General features: G+C 39.5%; 1 protein-coding gene across 1 annotated transcript in view; it reads right to left on the reverse strand.

Annotated features, from left to right (window-relative positions):
- EPC2 (enhancer of polycomb homolog 2) overlaps positions 1–19436 on the reverse strand; it is a 47163-nt gene that overhangs the window by 2158 nt on the left and 25569 nt on the right. The window contains exons 4-13 of the mRNA XM_074145078.1: positions 19109–19315; positions 18147–18295; positions 17365–17497; positions 14531–14722; positions 13988–14077; positions 11382–11527; positions 10936–11279; positions 4679–4815; positions 2782–2941; positions 488–821 (exon numbers count right to left, since the gene is read on the reverse strand). Of these exons, the coding sequence (XP_074001179.1) occupies positions 488–821; positions 2782–2941; positions 4679–4815; positions 10936–11279; positions 11382–11527; positions 13988–14077; positions 14531–14722; positions 17365–17497; positions 18147–18295; positions 19109–19315 (1892 nt within the window). The remainder of the gene's footprint in view (positions 1–487; positions 822–2781; positions 2942–4678; positions 4816–10935; positions 11280–11381; positions 11528–13987; positions 14078–14530; positions 14723–17364; positions 17498–18146; positions 18296–19108; positions 19316–19436) is intronic.

Here is a 19436-nt window from a genome sequence, read left to right on the forward strand (position 1 = left end):
TGCAGGCTGGAATATATCTGGGGTTATTTTATAAAAATATATAACACATATATCCATATGTATATATAAAATAGGTATGTGCCAGCCTGCATCTTACAGTATGGGTACACAAAGTTATGGAGAGAACACGTAGAAAGTTTGACAGGATCTACCTGAAAGTGCTGCATGAGAAGGGACAAGTGAAAAAGGTTAAAATGAAGTCATTGTAAACACAACAGAAGTTTAACCAAAATTACTAGTGCCTAAAATCAGTGCAAATTATTTGGTGGTTCATCTGCAAAAATCAGCTTTTGTGATTTGTCACGGTCAAGGTGAAGATGCCCGAAGGTGGCTGGTTGCGTGAGGCTGAAGAAGTCAACCATTGAGAAGTCTCCCAAAGGTGGAAACAATTCTATTTAGTGCTCTCGCGCAGCGCTGGGCACATCTCTGGAGACATTTAAGTAGCACAAACATAATTTAAAAGCGCTCCAGCCCGATTCACACGTACCTTGCTATACTGCTGATGGCACTGCTCGGAGTCACCTTTGGCACTCTGTCCATACTGGCAGCAACTGTGGCAAGTTTTAAGGCTGTTGGCGATGGCGCTGAAGTCCGTGTATTGATATGCACATTGACTGGAGAAACAACACTGACATTGTTGAGGTGCACCGCGTTCGTCAGGCAGGAATTGTTCATGGGAAGCGTTTGGGGGCTGCTTGTGCACAACGTTGGAATTAAGTGGTTTGTGGTGGTGTGGCCAACTGTCCTTACAAGCTGTACGGTTGAAATCCCTGGGCTGGATGATAAAGCCATGTTGGTGGAGTACAAAGTTCTGGAGGTTCCTGTTACAAAACAAGCGTTGTTAATTAAAAATATGCCATTAGGAATATTTCACCTTTTTTTTCCATTCACAAAAACATCAGAAAATGAAAGAAGTTACTGTATGACAAAGAACTTTCACTTTCCAACTTTGTACACTTCATTTCAGATGCCTGAAATTAAAGGGGCAACATTCCCCATAGAAGTAAATCCAATGGGGAACACCTGGGCAGGACAACCTCAGAGATCGACTGCGAAGCCAAGTTCTGATGCTTTGAATCAGCTCCTCACCTCCTGCCTTGTTCTGCTGGCAACATAAAGAGGTTCTGGGGACCAGTCACCCTCAATGCAGCAGAACTAGGGGTCTAAGACTTGTGCAAAGTAGAAAACTCCTTTCAGATTACGCTGCCGCGCTCTGTTTGCACTCTGGAGTTTTGAGAGACGTCAGGTTTCACGGCGTATTTTCAAACTAGAGGTTCTCAAATTTCATCTCTCTATCCCAGCTATTCACCGCTCTGATTCTGATCACAGTGGAACTAGATACATTTTCCCCTAGATCCTTATTCCTGAAAAAAATCTGCTTTCAGCTAACATTTCCTCATTTACAAATCTTCCTACCCTAAATAAGGATAGCTGTCACCCACCACTGCCACTTAGAGCTTTAGAACAGTAACAGAAATCTGATTTTATACGCATAATATTTGCAATGGTTTTCATCAATGGTAACACTGCGTACCACGTATCGGCACGGTACGCTACCACGCGTCTGATCTTAAACCCCTCAGAACATCACCCTCTCAGATGTGGTCTCAGAGGATTATACATAGTTGTCTTTTTCTTCCCTGGAACTCTTCCAGTACATTGATTTTATTCAGTTGTGTTTTTACTCCCCCTCTATTCATTTCATATTGTCATTAACCCAGCCTGGCAGCAGGTCTATAAAACTAATCACATCATTAGCTGTTAAAGCAACAAATTACTCTAAAAGCCTTTTATTTGTTATTGCAGTCAAATTCCAAACAACATTTGTCTCTCTGCAACCGGGCTACTGCAGCAGCCTGACCGGCATTCCTGCCTGCTGGCAACCGGGGTTCAGAAGAAGGGGCAGGGGGAAAGAAACAAATGCCAATGTCTACATTTTTGCCTGAATTTAGGAGAAATCTAAATGCAATAAAGCCTGAAACTTACAGTAATGTCAGAAGAACTGCTAGAAGTAGCTGAAGGCCTTATAATGGCCTTCCAGGACCTGAAGGGGGCCTATAGGAGAGATGGTGAGGGACTGTTGATCAGGGAAATGTAGTGACAGGACGAGAGGTGACAGTTTTAAACTGAAAGAGGGGAGATTTAGATGAGATACTAGAAAGAAATTCTTTGCTGTGAGGGTGGTGAGACCCTGGCCCAGGTTGCCCAGCGAAGCTGTGGCTGCCCCATCCCTGGAGGGGTTCAAGGCCAGGTTGGTCGGGGCTTGGAGCAACCTGGTCTGGTGGGAGGTGTCCCTGCCCAGGGCAGGGGGTGCAACGAGATGATCTTTAAAGGTCCCTTCCAACTGTAACCGTTCTATGATTGGTATGTTTTTGTCTGAATATGCAAGTGAGATAACAACCAAACAATGTAGCAACTTTTCTATTTCGTTCTCAAAGTCCTTAATGTCTTAAGCAACTGATTTTTTTTTTAATTACACATTCACACTGTCTTTAAAACACTGTCACTTATGCTTTTGATCACAACGGATTGGTAAACGATAAAAGCCTACAGAAGAAAAACGGAAACAATGCTCTCTAAATCTACAGGAGCATTTGATATTTTTATTACCACGCTAATCTACGTGCCATTGCACAAGAGTATTTTCCAGAACGATATTTAAAACTATCACAATTATTAAATAAAAAAATACGTTAAAGTAGTATTTCAGAAACCAGGCATAAGACTAGTCGACATATTCTCAGTGTTCACGCTAGACCACGAGATATGAGAAACCATCACCTGAAGGCTGGACAACACCATTAATATTGTTGTGGCTGGCGTTTTGTTCCTTCGTGACCTCGCTGCGACTGGGTGCGGGTGCACTGACCACTGCAGATGCAGCAAAGTGGGCGCTGGCTGAATCGAGTGTTTTTGACATACAGTCAGAGGTGCTGGAGCCCTGAGGGAATAGAAAAAAAAAACAAACAAGTTCTTTATAATTATCCAAGTACAAAATGAAATACCACATTAGGATTCCTATAATGCACAATTACCAGCAAATAAATACATATATCTTCTAAATGTAACCTAATGCACCATAACATTAAATATTTCCATATCACAAGTCTGATGAAAAGCTGAAAATTAGTGTCCAACTGAGTGTTCTCGTTTGGAAATTAGTGTCCAAATGAGTAAGTTCTGCCCAATTCAGCCAGTGGCAAATGCAGTTCTCAGCAAGACAGAGCGCTTCCATGATGTGTTGTTCAGCCTGGAGAAGAGAAGGCTCCGGGGAGACCTTAGAGCCCCTTCCAGTCCCTCAAGGGGCTCCAGGAAAGCTGGGGAGGGACTCTTGATGAGGGAGGGGAGCCATAGGAGGAGGGGGAAGGGTTTGACACTGAAAGAGGGGAGATTGAGATGAGATGTGGGGAAGAACTTCTTTGCTGTGAGGGTGGTGAGAGCCTGGCCCAGGTTGCCCCGAGAAGCTGTGGCTGCCCCATCCCTGGAGGGGTTCAAGGCCAGGCTGGAGGGGGCTTGGAGCAACCTGGTCTGGTGGGAGGTGTCCCTGCCCAGGGCAGGGGGTGGAACAAGATGTTCTTTAATGTCCCTTCCCATCTAAACCATTCTGTGATTCTACGTGTTTCAGAAGTTTCTTTTAAGAAAAATGACTATTACTTAGATTTCTTTCTCTCTTCTGTCTCCAGGCAGCAGAGACACCGCAACTGCAAATCTGAAGAATTTTCAGTATTTATGGTACATTCATGCTCATGGAGCAATTTGTACCACAGCGTAACTGCCCACTGCAGCGTAACTGCCCACTGCGCCCTGGAAGTACCTTTCTACTAGCCCAGTTTCTCTGAAGGAATGGTAAGTACTGGATAGACACCCTGAAATGGCTGAATGTATCATAGTTAATAGAAACTGAAATTGCACAAAGAAAATTACTTTCCACAGACACTTTCAGAGTGTCTTAGAAGTCCAAAAGTCATTCTTTTTGTTTAATATTTTTAAATATGCTGGTATCATGTCTTTGCACTTACAAAAACGTGTAGTAAGTAACCACTGATACATAATCCCTGATTAATCAAAGTAGAAAACACAGAGGGGAAAGAACAAACAGCACTGACAATTAGATATGACATGCTCAAAGTAAAACAAGTTTTCCTAACAATAGTCAAAAGCAACAGCTTTTATATTTCTCAGTAAGAAATCAACAGAAAACTAAGCTCGACAGAAAAACACACATTCTTGCCTTGAAAGGCTTTACAGAGGAAAAATGCAAATCTTTTGAAAGACATAAGTAGTAACATTGGGGATGGAGAAACAATCAAATTAAATATGCAAAATGATGTTTTTCCTCTCAGAAGCTACCAGTTTTTAGTGCTCACTGAACATCTGTTCATAACAGAATACATTACCTCATAAAGCGTTTCAATAAAGAAGTCTCTTCAGAGCACTTATACAAAGGAGGGTAAAACCAGTGAAAACAGTATGACTCGACAGAGCACTGGCTATTTCTACACCGACTGACTCTGTGGATACAACTAACACTAAAATATGAAGTCTCTTACTCAACTTTTAAAATGCAGCCTTGATACGTAACTTAGATAAAACAAGAGGTATATAACATATGAGAGATGAAAAACAGCGTAAGCAAAAAGGAAGACAGCAGCATATGATGACATTTAAGGTGTGTTACCTGTGCTTTCGGATGTGTCTGTTGTGAGGAATGCTGAGATTGCTGTTTCTGCTGAAGCTGAGCAAGTTGTTGCCTCTGCATTTGAACTAACTGCTGTTGATGTGTCTGAAACTGTTCCTCTGTGATACCCCCTGTTACTACAGAAAAGAAAGTGAAGCTGGTGTTAAATAAGCCTGCGCAGAACAAATATACCTGAAATGCAAGAGTTCATCCATGTTGGATACCAAGTGGTTGAAGACAACATATGCTTGCAAAGATCTTCATATATTCTTATGCAAAGGAGAGGACAAGCTAAATTTGTTTCTTGTGTTTTTTTAGCATTGAATTAATTTATAACAAAAGGATTCACAGCTTTCATTGCTTTTAAGCAGTTTCTATCTTTGGTGATTCTCCTTCCAGTAGCTTTAAGGAAAAGCTTAAAGCTTTCCCTGGTTTTCAGAAAACAAGCATGTCTTTAAAAATCAGAAGTACAGTGGGCTGAGCTAGGTGCCTTTTCTCCCAGTAACCACTGGGAATTCATTCCTGTACAATACTCCTTCCTACAGCCTCCCTCACTGTTGTCCTTTTCTCTGACACCAGCCTGGACTCTAAAGGAAGCACACACCTGGCAGTTGAGAACCTGCTTCAACAGCACAACCACAATTCATGTATTTAAGTAGTCTGTATAGTTTTCTCTCTCTCTCTCTCTCTCTATATATAAAACTATAAAGCTGATCTCCGGGTCTAAAACTTAGTATCTGCAAATATCACAAAGCACTGGTTATTTAGTAAATCCAGTTTGACCTTCCTATTGCACTCCCCTCCTGCCCCCACTCCCCAAGGAAATGCTTAACTTTCACCTTAACAGGTTTTTCTACGCCAATTTTTTTTTTTTTCCAATGGAATAAGAGTTTAAGAGTGACATAATACATTTGTTGATTTATGAGAACAAGGCAACCCCAAATGCAACCCCAGTAGTATCATACTCTCAACAAGTGAAGGGAACAGTGAAGTCAGAAAAGCTGTTCTCAATATCCTCCCCTACAGAACTGCACACTTGATAAACTGAAAATACTGTCAAGTGTTTCATGTTGAGACCTGAGGTTTGTGCAGTTGATGCTAACCGGAGAACTAAGTTCTCCCAGGAGGCAGTAAAAACAGAATTCGCTTTTCAAAGATTTCCATTAATTACAGTTCAGCAGTTTATTCTGAACTGTATTTTTCAAAGACTGAAGCTGCCGCTCGTCTCAAACACCTGGGTTCTGCAGCAGTATCATCTTATCAAGAGACACTGAGCCAACATCAAGACATGAAGTGATCTATCTTTTAGGGTCTGGCTCTTTCATTTACTAGTTGTAATACTCATTGTTGTGCTGAAATTCTATCCTCAATAAATACCAAAATTAAGACTGTGACTTTTTAGAAATTAGTACAGAAACTTCTTCTCTACCTCTGCATTATTAAAACAGGCTTCAACCACGTTGGGAGGACACTTAAAAATCCAATGACATACAGTTACTCCTATTAGATTCTAGGGATTTTATTATAATTTCCAACATATTCCAAAATCAAATTTATTTCATATTTAGCTGTACTTTGTTCCTCTTGAATATTCTTTGCTTATTCTTGAATGTCCTTAGCTATTACTAGAAGCTGCTACACAAATTCACTCAGCTAAACCCGTTAAGTTCCCTCACAACAGTCTCCCAAACCCTGTTGCATTCCTAAAGGCAACAGAGCCAAGAACAGCATTATGGAACATTACATATATATGTATTTCTATTTTTAGGTTCTGAAGTAAGAAATTCCAGAACATGTCCTTTGTTTTATAAAAAAAATGTTTTAGAACAAGCTTATACAGCACAAAGAAACACCTAAATTGCATTTAGCTGTAATTAGCTATTATTTCTAGTATTATATTGCAGTACAGGGGCATTCATCTACAAAGTTGCATTTTTCTGCAGACATAGAAGTAATATAATTATCGTATTAATGTAGTACTTGCTTACTCTGCCTTTCCATGTTTAGATTCCACTCAGTTCACTACCTATCACCAGACATTTATTCAGCGGTCAGACTGAACTTGGCTGTTAGCCTTGTTATAAAACAGCAGATGTTCATTAGCACATTTAACATCATTTGCTTCTGCCAAATCAAACAACTGAAGGGTCCTAGAGAAAAAAAACAGTAAACCTCTATGATGCCCCAAGGTAGCCTTTAAGGTCACAGTTAAATGCAAGGGTTCTATACTTCTTGTAACAGGTTCTGTTTTCCAGAATGTTACTTTCCACTGCCGAGTATCAGTATTTTCTATTTTACCAGAGCCCGACTGTATTGAACCACCACAACAGACCAGGGTTAAAAGTCAATATGAGAGTAAGTCTCCCAGGCTCCTCTCCTCCTTGATGGCTTTAGTTTGGACTATGATGTCACTTCTCTTAGGATTTCAAGGCTTTAATCAAAGATCATCTTTCAGGCTGCCCCCAAAGTGATATTTCATTAACCTAATTACTTCTGAATGGTATTTAATTCTGGGGGGAAAAAAACCACCACCAAACCCACACGTCTAAAAGGTAAAAGCTTGTCCCATAAGCAAAACTCTCCCGCTGAGAATGCCATCATCTGCAGTTGGCTTCTGTATTAATGGACACAGTAATGGAACAGGTAACTATTTGAGAGGGTCACTGGAACCGCAGCTGAAACAGACTGGGAGCCAAATGCAACATACTGAAGACTTTGCCTAAAGCCTACTTCTTCCTTCCATCCCAAAAATCAGCGGAGTTGCACTCTAGGAATTCCACAAGCAGATTAAGTATTACTTGGCTGCCATAAGCAGTACCATCTACAAATTCCTGGCAACTTCCTTCCTCCATCATCTCTCCTGACGATCAGTTGTACCCCCAGCTCATCACTCAATCTCTGTTTAGATCAAACAGAATTCTTTTGGAGGTATCTCTGGCAAAGGTCAGCTTATTTTTTCAAATATGATGTGTAAGACTCCAAGAATTTTACACAACTGATCAAAGGGATCGGACTGTTTCACTGACCCGGTCCCTTAAAGTTACTCAAATTCAGTTTTCCCATTTGCAGTTCTTGTAACATGAGCAAGAGAATAATTTAGCTTGAAACAGTGGTTCTTTATTCAAGCACTGATTAGGCACTTTCAAGAAAACACCAGTCGCACATTTTTAAAGTAAGTCTGTTTGTACAATGCCCAGCATTTGAGGAATTACCAGAGTTGCTTTATTAATACAAGTGAAAAATATAATGCAGAGGTAACTTAGATATTCTTCTGCACCGAAAACCAAAGCAAGCAACTCCAAGTCTTCTCTAAACTAAAAGAAAAAAACAAAAACAATCAGTTTAACCACTGACATTGTTTCTCCTGGAGGTAGCTCTGTGCTTACAGTGTGCTACAGGATCAACTGATTTCAACAATCATCTCCCAAACGAAATGACTTTAATAAATGCAGTGACGATACCTGTGCCGATTTCATACAAAACCTGACTTTGACCACTCCTTCTAAAATTCACTCGCTATTTACTAAGGAGAGAAATCTAACAGCAGTGCCTCTCGCTGGCTCAGTTACTTGCTTAAGAACTCTGTTGTCTATTGCATCCGATCTTTTACCAGAATTACAGGATCTGTTTTGTAACTTAAACCTGTAAAGAAATAGGTCTTCCATAACCATAGATCTCCCTGCATAACATTCTTCACTTACCAAGTGATCTCTACTCAAATTTAATGTATTCTTCAGATACTTTGGAAGGTTATGTAATGGAAGTTAATTATTATTCCTCTACAAAGCGGGTTAGATCCATCAGATATGGTTTTACGCATTTTTTTGGCATTTCTCTATAGTCTCCTCTATCATTAAGATGCGTATGTCTATCTTTCCTTTAGTTCTCTTTCCCTGACAGTACAAATCCTGAAGAACGTGAGCACTAATCCACACACGTGTATCAGGTCTGTCATGAATTTGCCACGTAGCACCAACAATTTAGGGTTTTTTATCCTTATTGATGGTATGACCTGAATCAGGAAGGACTGACATTTGTTTTTTTATGTATACACAGTTCCCTACCAAAACACTGCCCCCCCCCCCTTCCCCCGAATATACCGCTTAAAACTGTTCTCATTTTAGTTTTCTTACTCTGTGCTACCTTTCCCCTGGCTACTGGAATTCTCTTCCCCTGCTGCAATCTTCATTTATACTAAAGCCAGGGATGGAGATTTCACAAAAATCTCTTCAACCTTTTTCCTTCACTCACTTCTTCCTATACTATTAAAATCAGATACATCAGCTTCCACCCCAAAATATTCTCCTAGTTCTTTAGGTAGACTCACCCTCAGGGGGGAAAAAAAAAAAGTCTCCCCAGAGCAGAATTTAAAGTCTCAAAGTTGTACATCTAGCTAATCCTTAAATAATCGATTGGTATTTATTATATCATCATGAAAAAAATCTACAAAGAAAATAATCAACTTAACCTGCATCTTTTTCAGCAAGTTTCCTTACCTTGGTCTCACACTTTATTCACGCAAACAGGAGTCTTGCAGCATTATTTCCTCTTGTTCTATAAAGAGCTACCAGCAAATTCTTGTTTGTTCCTTCCAGCTGATGGTCCACATTTCACACCCTTAACTCTGACAAGTGTATTCCTTTCTATTTCTACATTTACTCTAACAAGACATCTCTGATGCTTATCAATAACCCCATCACACAAACCTGCCCCTTTTTCTGCTACAGATGCAATTCTCCAGCCCTTCAAGTTCCTTACCAAAAAAATTTTGTACAGAATATGAGCACAGCACATTATGAGCACATTCTCTCCATACAGCAGAAAAAAATACTCTACTGCAAATCTTTCCATGAGAGAGAGAACAATATAAAGGTTGCACTGACTATACTGAAAAGCTGTGGAGGTCAATATTCTAAGCTTATGTCAGTACTACACTGATGGTGCTTAACAAGCTAATGCTCAGTCCTCTAAAACCGTAACAGAAAAAATTGCCTTTGTCTTCAAGAAATTTAATTTCTATACATGAATCCTAAAGGTATGTTATTGAAGATTAAATACCCAATCCTGCAACTGATGTTAAAAGCAGCAGGCCATTCCACACCCATATGAAGTTAATTACAGAATTTAGAATCAGCCTATTATAATACCTAATAATCCTAATTTTACAATACCTAATTCTGTACATACACAGTAGAGTAGGAGAATACTCAGATGCTTGTTGACGCTTGGTAGTAGATTTTTTGGGGCTTATCTCCAATTGTTGAGCTTTTTAAAGAATCATAGATCCGTTCACAATTAGAAAGAAGCGACAATGCTGAAACTTAAGCAATTGCAACTCCTAGTACACGAAGCAAGTGATGGAAAGACTGCTAGTGTAAGCTTAAGCAACTTTTTCTTTTGGTGGCTTTTATTCCAACTTTAGGGCTTCTATACCCAAATTGCTAACAAGGGGTCTACAAAGATCAGAACTGTTGCATGTATTTTATCATTTCGGTGAAGATACGTCAAGAATTATAAATATTTTTTAAATGTAACATGGTTTATAAGCAAATGGCTGTCTTGCTTATTGCAGCTATCAGGTCATGAAGCCGACTGGTAAGAGATGGTTGCACTGGCTACAAGAGTTAGAGATGGCATTTAAGGGAAAAGGCAATTACACTTAATCAATGGCTGATTATTTTCTTAGGGGGAAAAAAAAAAAATAAAATCAGAGAAGGTGTATCACTGGCTGCTTCCAGTGTCAAAATTTTGACTATCACAGCTATCAACAGAAAATGCCGTTTTCAGACTTTTTCACGCCAGCTCAGTATATTTACTAACTTACAACTGTTTTTCTGAGAGGTTTTGGCAAGATTTGAAAAGAAAGACTCCAACAACAAAAGAGACACCTCCCCCTCAATAAACCAACTGCTTTTCTTTTGCACTTATGCAGAGCACTCTTCTCTCCCTCAATTAGGTTATACCAATTAAAGTTTTCAAGACTCAGTCACACCTAAGCAATTCTTGAAAATGAGCAGAATCCTTCCTTTGGATAATGTACATTTAAGTCCATTTTTTCAAGATTCTATTGAAACTGAAATGGAAGCAGGAGGAAGAGGACTGTTTGTGGAAAACTCCTGTATATGCTAAGAAATACAAAATATTAGCTTGTATCTTTAGTTTAGCTACACGTCACTGCTGAAGATGTTATCAGTCACAAGTAAAAACACTGGAATTCAGTATTTGAAGTTCCAGAAGAATTCAAATCCTTTGCCTACCTGATATGCCATTCTTGCTGGTGTTCAATAAAGCTACAGATGCTGCAGGAACTCTTTTATTATTCACAGTCTGCCCTGGTTTCCTTGAGGTACATTCTTCGCTATCGCTGTCCTGTAGATTTAGTAGCCTTGGCTGAAAACACTGCAGTCGACATGATCTGATATTGCTTAGTATTTCAGGAAGGGACAGTCTGTTTTCACAACGTTTATTGGAAGCATTGGTCCGTGAAAAATTAGAAGAAAAGTCTAAAGTTTGGGAAGAGCTTGAAAAACTGTTCAGCATTTCCGGGTCAATCTGTCTCAAGACAGGATCGTGTTCTGTGGATATTCGGTCCATTATAACCCTGATTAAAGAGGATGAGAAAAAAACCCATTAGTTTAACTATCTCTTTTTTTTATTTTTATCCTTTGAAGAGGAATAAATAGTAAACATAACGCAACTGTACCTTCCACCCCTGCCAATTCGCCTTCTTGCAAATCCTATACATCTTCTTGGAATTGTAAGGGTTGTAAGGCAATGCCTGAACCTCAGTTTGTCCAATTCTGCCAATTCTGAGTTTTCATACGAAGAATTAGTTTGGTCCAAACGAGGCTGTAAAGAAAAAAGAAAAGGCAATTTTGCACTCATTTAGAGTGTATACTTTGGTTAGGTTTCTACTAAGTGATTATCGCGCACAGGCTACAGCACAGAAAATGCCCACGGAACTATCACTCATGCTCAGATCATAAGAGAACTTGAAAGATTTTTTTAAAAAAATACATGAATTCACGAAGCAGAAAATCCTCTTTCCTTGATTAGTCATACAATTAGACGCCACAACCAAAATATAGAACGTCAGAATTACTTCATTCTACCAAGCAGTACCTAAAACTGTCCTACTCAGACACAGCTCCATCTGGCCCAGCACCTCCTGTCTGATAACGGCTCTTTTGGTGATTCATCACAAGATATAAAACACAATTCTTCTCTTGTCACAGCCTCTGAGCCTCAGGCTCTTAGAAGCCAAAGGACTTCCAGCAGGCAAGGCTGCATTTGACTATGGTGTGTAATCATCTAATCCTCCTAGTAAAGGTCAGTAGCATAAAAGCTTTTGTCTGTAAAAACGAGTTTATGAAAAATAACTGATAAGAATACCTCAAAGCTACACGCACAGCTCCAGTGCTGAGTATCACACTGCAGAAGAATACTTTTAGTACTTATTGTGACAAAGGAAATACCGAGAAGGCCTGTTCATTTATCAAGGATCCCGCTGAATCACCAGCTGTACAAAGCAAAGTGACAACAATTCCCAACCCGGAGAGCTGGCAGCCAAAGCACGTAGGTAATTTCCAAAGGGGTTCCTAAATTTGCAGTTTAGTTTTACTCATGAAACACGTGCTGCCAAAGGTAACAGACGCTGCTCTGAATGGCCTTTGTTCCAATATGCAGCGTTCAATTACCGGATCCTGACAGTGCATTTTCCGTATCAGCTTACCTTGGGGCATTTTTATTACTCCATGAGTATCTTTGCTATTATTATGAACTCAAAACTGCATTATCTTTACAAGCAGAAATGCTGTGTGCTGTCTGAAACATCTTATATGACAGGTTAATAAATATTCATTAAAATAATCAATTTTTGTGATCAGGTTAAACCTACACTAACAGTAGTGCTGTAGATTCAACCAACTTATGTTAAGAGTTACCCAAAACTCAAATGGCTTCAGTAGTTAAAAAATATCCTAGAAGGCTAACATTAAGGCTGTTACATAATCTGCTTCTAAACAGCAATGGAAAAGTAACAGGAAAGAATGAAAGTATAAGTTTTCAGTCATCTCAACTCCTGTTGGCAAAGGACATAACTCACAGGCTAAGGGGAAAAAAAGAAAAGTAGGATAAATTCTGAAGCAAAAGAGAAGCTTCAGGTAAGCAGAAAAGGGGACTAGATTAGCCATCAACACGTAAAAACACTCACCCAAACTGAAAGAACAGTAAGTTAAGAGGCCACACAAAATGGGTGGGAAAGAGACAAGTATGTCTTAAATAACCTAACTAATAAATTTCCAAAAGGAGAAAAGCAGTTAAAAGCAATGAGATATTCTTGGAAAGATGGAGTTGTCTGGTATTCCGGAGTGACCAAAGCACAGCAGGACAGGGCAAAGCAGGGACACGAGCAGGTGCGAACACATCTGACCTGAGCAAAGTACTTTTAGTACAACTTGTGGGAGATGCCCATGTTATAATTTGAATATTCTTGGGGGTGTCCGGGCTTCTGAAACAGCCTACCTAGTAACTAAATGACTTCTCTGTGACTTTAAAGGCTACACAATTACACAGTTATTTTGTCACGTAACTTCATTCTTCCCATGGGAAGCAAGAAAAGAAAAACCAGAGTCATTATAGTGTTGTGTTGCCTTTCTTGCTCCTCTGCAGCCTAAAGCTCCCCATCTATAAGCACAGTAAATTTTCTTTGGTAAAAAATTTTCGCTGTCAGTGGTTCTGAGACGATAACAGGACATCTATAATTAGTCTCTGTCCTCTGCACATTCTTGCAATCACAACCTGATGTTCAAATATATATATATATTTATACACACAGCTTGCACTGATTTAAAAAGAAAATTTTGACTTAACTGGATGAAAAAAAATCCTCAACAGATTTCCCCCCTCTGCTTCAGTAGCAGACTCTCCTCAATGCCCCAGTGGGATTTCTCAGCAGGTCTGAGAACTGGGACAACTAGTAGCTGACTCTAATGAGCTCTGCAAGCTGGGAAGAAAGGATGTGCTAAGAAAAACAAAAAAAATATCTCTCTCCCTTCTTAACAGCGGATGAATCGGTCTGCAGGCAACACACTGTATTACCGTCAGGTAATCACAGAGTAACAGTACAATGAGAATAATTCTCATGAAGACTGAAACCGATTGTCTTCGGATTCACCAAATCAAAGCTTTGGTGGCGAGAGTGGGAAGAGAAGAACTATTACATTAGCACTATGCCAATCTAAATTTAAAAAAAAGCCCAAACAAACAACATAACAAAAACCACCCCACTAAATCCAAGAGCAGTCTTACAGCGTAATACTGGCATCCTGCTCTTCTCCTGAAAGCACAAGGTCCATCAGGATCATTTTCTTCTTCTGCTTCTGATACTGGTGAGGGTACCTAGACCAGAAAGCAAAGTCATTCTTCCAACTGCCACATTTATATAATATAATCGTATTTATTTGTTATACAACTTTATACTTATATAAAATGAACTGCCACATTTATATATTAAGTGCAAGCTTCTCTCAAGCATAGCTTAGAAGAAAAAAACCTCATAGTTTATAAAATTATAGAATCATAGAATTGTCTAGGTTGGAAGGGACCTTTAAGATCTTCTAGTCCAACCATCAACCTAACTCTGGTAAAAACCATCATTAAACCATGTCTCTAAGCTCTATGTCAACCCATCTTTTAAATACCTCCAGGGATGGTGCCTCAACCACGCGAGTATCTCTTCTATACATCCACTGTCCAACAGCGCTACTCTCCATATGAAGCCAGACTGGCCAAATTACAGGCAACTGAAATTTCTACCTTCCGTACGCTGAGACTGTGTAACAGAGTCATTACCTGCGGGAACTCATCTTCATCCGAGCTGTGGAAGTCATACTGTTTAATATCACTCTTGTTGATAACAGGCAAGGGCTCAGCAGAAGGCTGTTGAGGAGTCACTACACACTCTATTTTAGGTTTCTTCAGATACTTCTTCTTTTGACGTACAACATCTGACACCTCCTCCTTTAGAGATGAATGATGAGGATGCTGTGTGTGAAAAACAGACAAAAAAATTTAAGAATATGAGGTAATTAACCTTTCCTCTTCTCATGCCTGGAAGACATGACTGTTTATCTTCCAAAGCCTCGCGACATGCAGCATCTGCAGAATATTTCAGACAAATAATGCAAAATTTATTCAAAACATTAAAAAAACAGAACTTTACTTCTCATCGTCTTTAGAGATATTTAGTAATAAACAAACTGAAAGCTTTCAAGCCGTACAACTACCCAAGAGGTTCCTTGCTTTGCAGTACACTCAGTGTATATTGTAATTGGAAGTCCTATTCCAATTAGTTTCCAAAATCTCAGCTTCCTATAGCAAGCACTTTCAATTTTCTGAACTGCTCAGTTACATTCAAAAGAAACAATCTAATCTGTTTCATGTTTCTCACATAGTTTACATTTTTGAAAAGATGTAACAGTATTTGGTTTTGCTATGTAAGATTTTGCTAACACAAACCCTCTGTAGTAAGCAACTCCATCAATATTAAACTGCTCACTTGAACACAAACGCTATTAAGCTTCAAAGCTTTTAAATTAAAAGGAAGATTACTTCACTTGCAAAATTCTCAATTACAAGTAAAAGCCAGTGCAGTTTTGAAAAAGTGTTTAAATTTACCCCCAGTTACCACTTATCAATAACCGTCTGACTGAAACCATTCCAGTAACAGAGCTCAGCTTCAGAATGAGAGGAGAAACACAGAATTCCTGCACGAGAACCAAGATTTGTATTCAGTCCCGTGCCCACTAGGTGTCGTGGGTGCTAAACACAAATTTCAAAAGGTCTTCAGCTCTCCAGCCTTACATCCAAGCATTTTATAATAACTAGTAGTTCAAGGTATTTCTCAAATTCTCAAAAAAGGTCTTAATTCAAAGTTGGTTGCATTTTTTCTCTGTCACATTAACAGTGGAACATCAAGTCTTATCCTTTTTCTACACTGTCCTCAGCTCAGAGAGCTTAACTATAATGACGACGTTAAAACAGCCTGCAGTTGATACTTGTCTTTTGGTTCGTTTGGGGGTTTTGTTTGTTTCAAAAAGATGACCATATTTATGTTTTAGTCTTTAAGTTATAAAGCAAAAATAGCTCCTAAAAGGGAGAAAAGATATTTATGGCTTAAATAACCATTAAAGGAAACATGATATGAAGAAGTAGAAACAAGACAAGCAGAACCACCATTTCTCATAATACAATTATGCTGAGATTGCAATCAGTTAATTTTGCAATTGATGCCTGTATTAACTGCAAAAAAAACCCCAAACCTTATTTTGAAGTAGTACTTTTAAAAACATTAACCCAAGATGGATACATTTGTCAATACTGCTGCGTGTAGTGTAAGCTGCTTATGGCTATACTACTGTCTTTCATTTACATCTATTGGAAGGGCACGTCACCAGAATCAACAAATACAGTCAGTCATGGTTAACGAGGATCTTCCTGAAAAAAAGTGCTTTAATTCTCTTCTGCACAGATGTAAAGACTGGCCTCATAGAAAGACCATAATGAGTATACCACATCAGATTACAGTATTTTGTATCAGATCTGAATGGTGACAGAAGATATAGAGCTCCCTTTGATGTGGTGGGTTTGGGTTTTTTTTGTTTTGGGGTGAGGGTTTTTTGGTGTTTCGTTGCCTTTTTTTTTTTTTTTTTTTGAGTTGAATATTTTTCTTCCCGAGACAAGAAAAAAGCAAGCCATTAAAGTTTCACATTTCTAGCTATGGATTATTCTTATATTACTACTTCTCCAGATGTTAATAACAAGGTCAATTATAAAAATAAAACTAGATCCACTGGGTTTCTGTAGAGATTAAAGAAATGCAAAGGAAGACTTTGTCAAAATAGCATTAAGCACAGCATTCCACAACTTCTCTAGTTTTAGAAAGACAAAGTAACTGGTGTGTGACACGCAGCAACTCAGGTCTCGCATCCTTCTGCCCTCACTCTCTCAGAGCAGCTTCCCATCCCTCTGCAGAAACAAAAGGTTCCAAATTTAGCCACTCTTTCTTCCACCTTTCTGTGTTTGCTACTCACCTAGTAGCGAGGGCCAAGCCGTGGCAGACAAACATGCCCACTCAGTGTTACTCAGAAGCATGCAGGCCTCAATGATAACTTAACTACTACAAATTCCAGTATGTGTTTTTTAAAACATTAGTTGCTTGCAACTTTTTTCAGCTGTCAACAAGATAACACAGTCGCATTCTTGTGCCTGGAAATGTCACTAATCAGAGATCACTTAAACAGTTCAGAGTCGTCTCTAGAATCCTTCAGTATTCTAACTATGATTCAGTAAAATCCTGTATTTTCAGAACTATCTTTGCACCAAGGGCCAGTCAGTGCTCATGGACAACACCATCAGAAAAATTCAGTGCTCTAAGTCTCCCTTTGAGGGGAGAAGGAGAAATAATTCACTTCACTTCGCATTCTCATGGAGGTCCTGATGTCCGTTTAAAACTTACGTGGGAAAAACAATAAACATCAAACTGGAAGCAAAAATAGCAGCCTCCTGGTCTCCTGCCTTCACTTATGGCAGCCTCCTACTGAGTTTTCCAAAGCAAACATCTGCAGGGTATATCCAAAAGAAAGGCGAAACCACTACCAGGAGACTCACAGCAGCAGAAACCTTACCTTAACTTTACATTCTTGAACTTTGTGATGATTTCCATTATGAAGAGTGGATGGAGTTGTGCTCATCTCTTTTTCAGGTCTATTAAGCTTCACTTCATTGAGGATTTCACCTCCATAATCACCCAAATGGTACCTCAAAAAAAAACACAATTAAAAATATAATACCGCCTTTCCACTGGGAAATATTTGAAAGACACAAAACAGTGTCAAGGCAAACAGTCTGCATAAAACCCCTTTTAGTTCAGCTCCTGAAGTTTATGGTGTGATATAACCCCTTCAGCCCCACACGCATGCAGAAGACTAGCATCATAGAATTGTCCAGGTTGGTAGGGACCTTTCAGATCATCAAGTCCAACCATCAACCCAACACTGCCAAGGCCACCACTAACCCAAGTCCCTCAGCACCACATCCACCCGTCTTTTCGATACCTCCAGGGATGGTGACTCCACCACCGCCCTGGGCAGCCTCTGCCAAGGCTTGACAACCCTCTCAGTGAAGAAATTTTTCCCAATATCCATCCTAAACTAAAAGGATTAAACCTCCCCTGGCACAACCTGAGGCCGTTTCCTCTTGTCCCATCGCCTGTTCCTTGGGAGAAGAGACCAACCCCCCCTGGCTACACCCTCCTTTCAGGGAGTTGGAGAGAGCAAGGAGGTCTCCCCTCAGCCTCCTTTTCTCCCATAGAGTAATAAATTTCAGTAGGTGTTTGAAAACACATTTGATGAAAATTAAAACCTTGGTGTTATAAATGACTTCCTACAAGTATAATTTGCAATTTTACCTTTTCTCAACAACTTCCAATGTTAAATGCAATAGCTCGCGTTTTGTTTTCTCTCTTCTCTTAATCATCTCCAGAATTGTTATGGCTCTGCTAAACTCTCTTCTTAATTTCAACATCTTCTCATATGAAGCTTCATCGTTCTTTCGGTTCTGTTGAAAGATTAAACAAATCTTAAGTCAAAACTAAAACCTGCGAGGCATAAATAGCAAAAGAATCTGGATAACGCTGCTGGAAGTGAAAATCACATGAGCACACAAAAGAAACTTCTCCTAAACATCACCTAGTTGGTAGGCAAAGCCACAAAAAGCAAACAAACCCCAACTTTTAAGATGAAGCTGAAAAATGACTTTTCAGCCATTTCCCCCCTTGCTTTCTCTGCTCAGATCTCGTATCAACTCAGTGGAAGTTTGTCAGAACAAGGAATTCAAGATTTGGTTCCTAAAACACTTGTTCCACCTTGATTCTGCACACAATGAGGCTGTGTACGTATGTGTAGAAAGTTGATGTAAAAAGCTGAATAACTGCAGATCTTCTAGTTCAAACCAATCCACGCTACAAATACAAAACCTGAATTCTTTACTCCATGGCAAATGGAAGATCGTTTTCCCCTTTGTCACAGAAGGGGAAGTGTGTAACCCAGCAAGTCCCACAGCTGTTCATGGCAGCTGTGCAATATGTGCCGATACCTATAAATCACCCTTTGAGTTTCAGCTTTCTAGAAAACGGACAGACTGTAAATTGTCTGTAGAGAATTCATGCATTACACACTGACTACATCATTCAGCAGGTTTGAAATTTAACTGGATCATCTAATATTGCAAATATTAACAGAAGCAATCAGATCAGCACCTGTGGATACCACAGGAACAGATCCTGCAAGATGCTGGACACGAATCAAAATGATTCCTGTCACTGCAGGATCTAAAATGACAAATTTAAAACAGTAAAGTCTGACCAGTTACCTTTCTTGTCTGCATCTTCTCAGTTCTCCTCCGGAAGGCAACGTAAGGGTCGTTGTTGGTGGAGCCATCCCTTTTTTCCTGTTTGATTTGGGGGATGAGAGATGGCCCTCGGCAATTCTTACGCTTTCTTACCCAGTAGTCATATACAGCCTTGATAAGGTAGTCATCCTCATTTAGCAGCAATTTAGCTTCCTGAAGTGTTACAAGCTAAAAGAGAAAATTGAAAAAGTGCAATTAAGATGAGGGTGGAGTAGTGGTGCAGGGAGAGAGTCACTGCACACTCGTATCTCTTGTACACTTTCAAACTTGATTCTTTCCAAGACAGTAA

Source organism: Numenius arquata, chromosome 3 (assembly GCF_964106895.1).
Source record: "Numenius arquata chromosome 3, bNumArq3.hap1.1, whole genome shotgun sequence".
Taxonomy (NCBI): Eukaryota; Metazoa; Chordata; class Aves; order Charadriiformes; family Scolopacidae; genus Numenius; species Numenius arquata.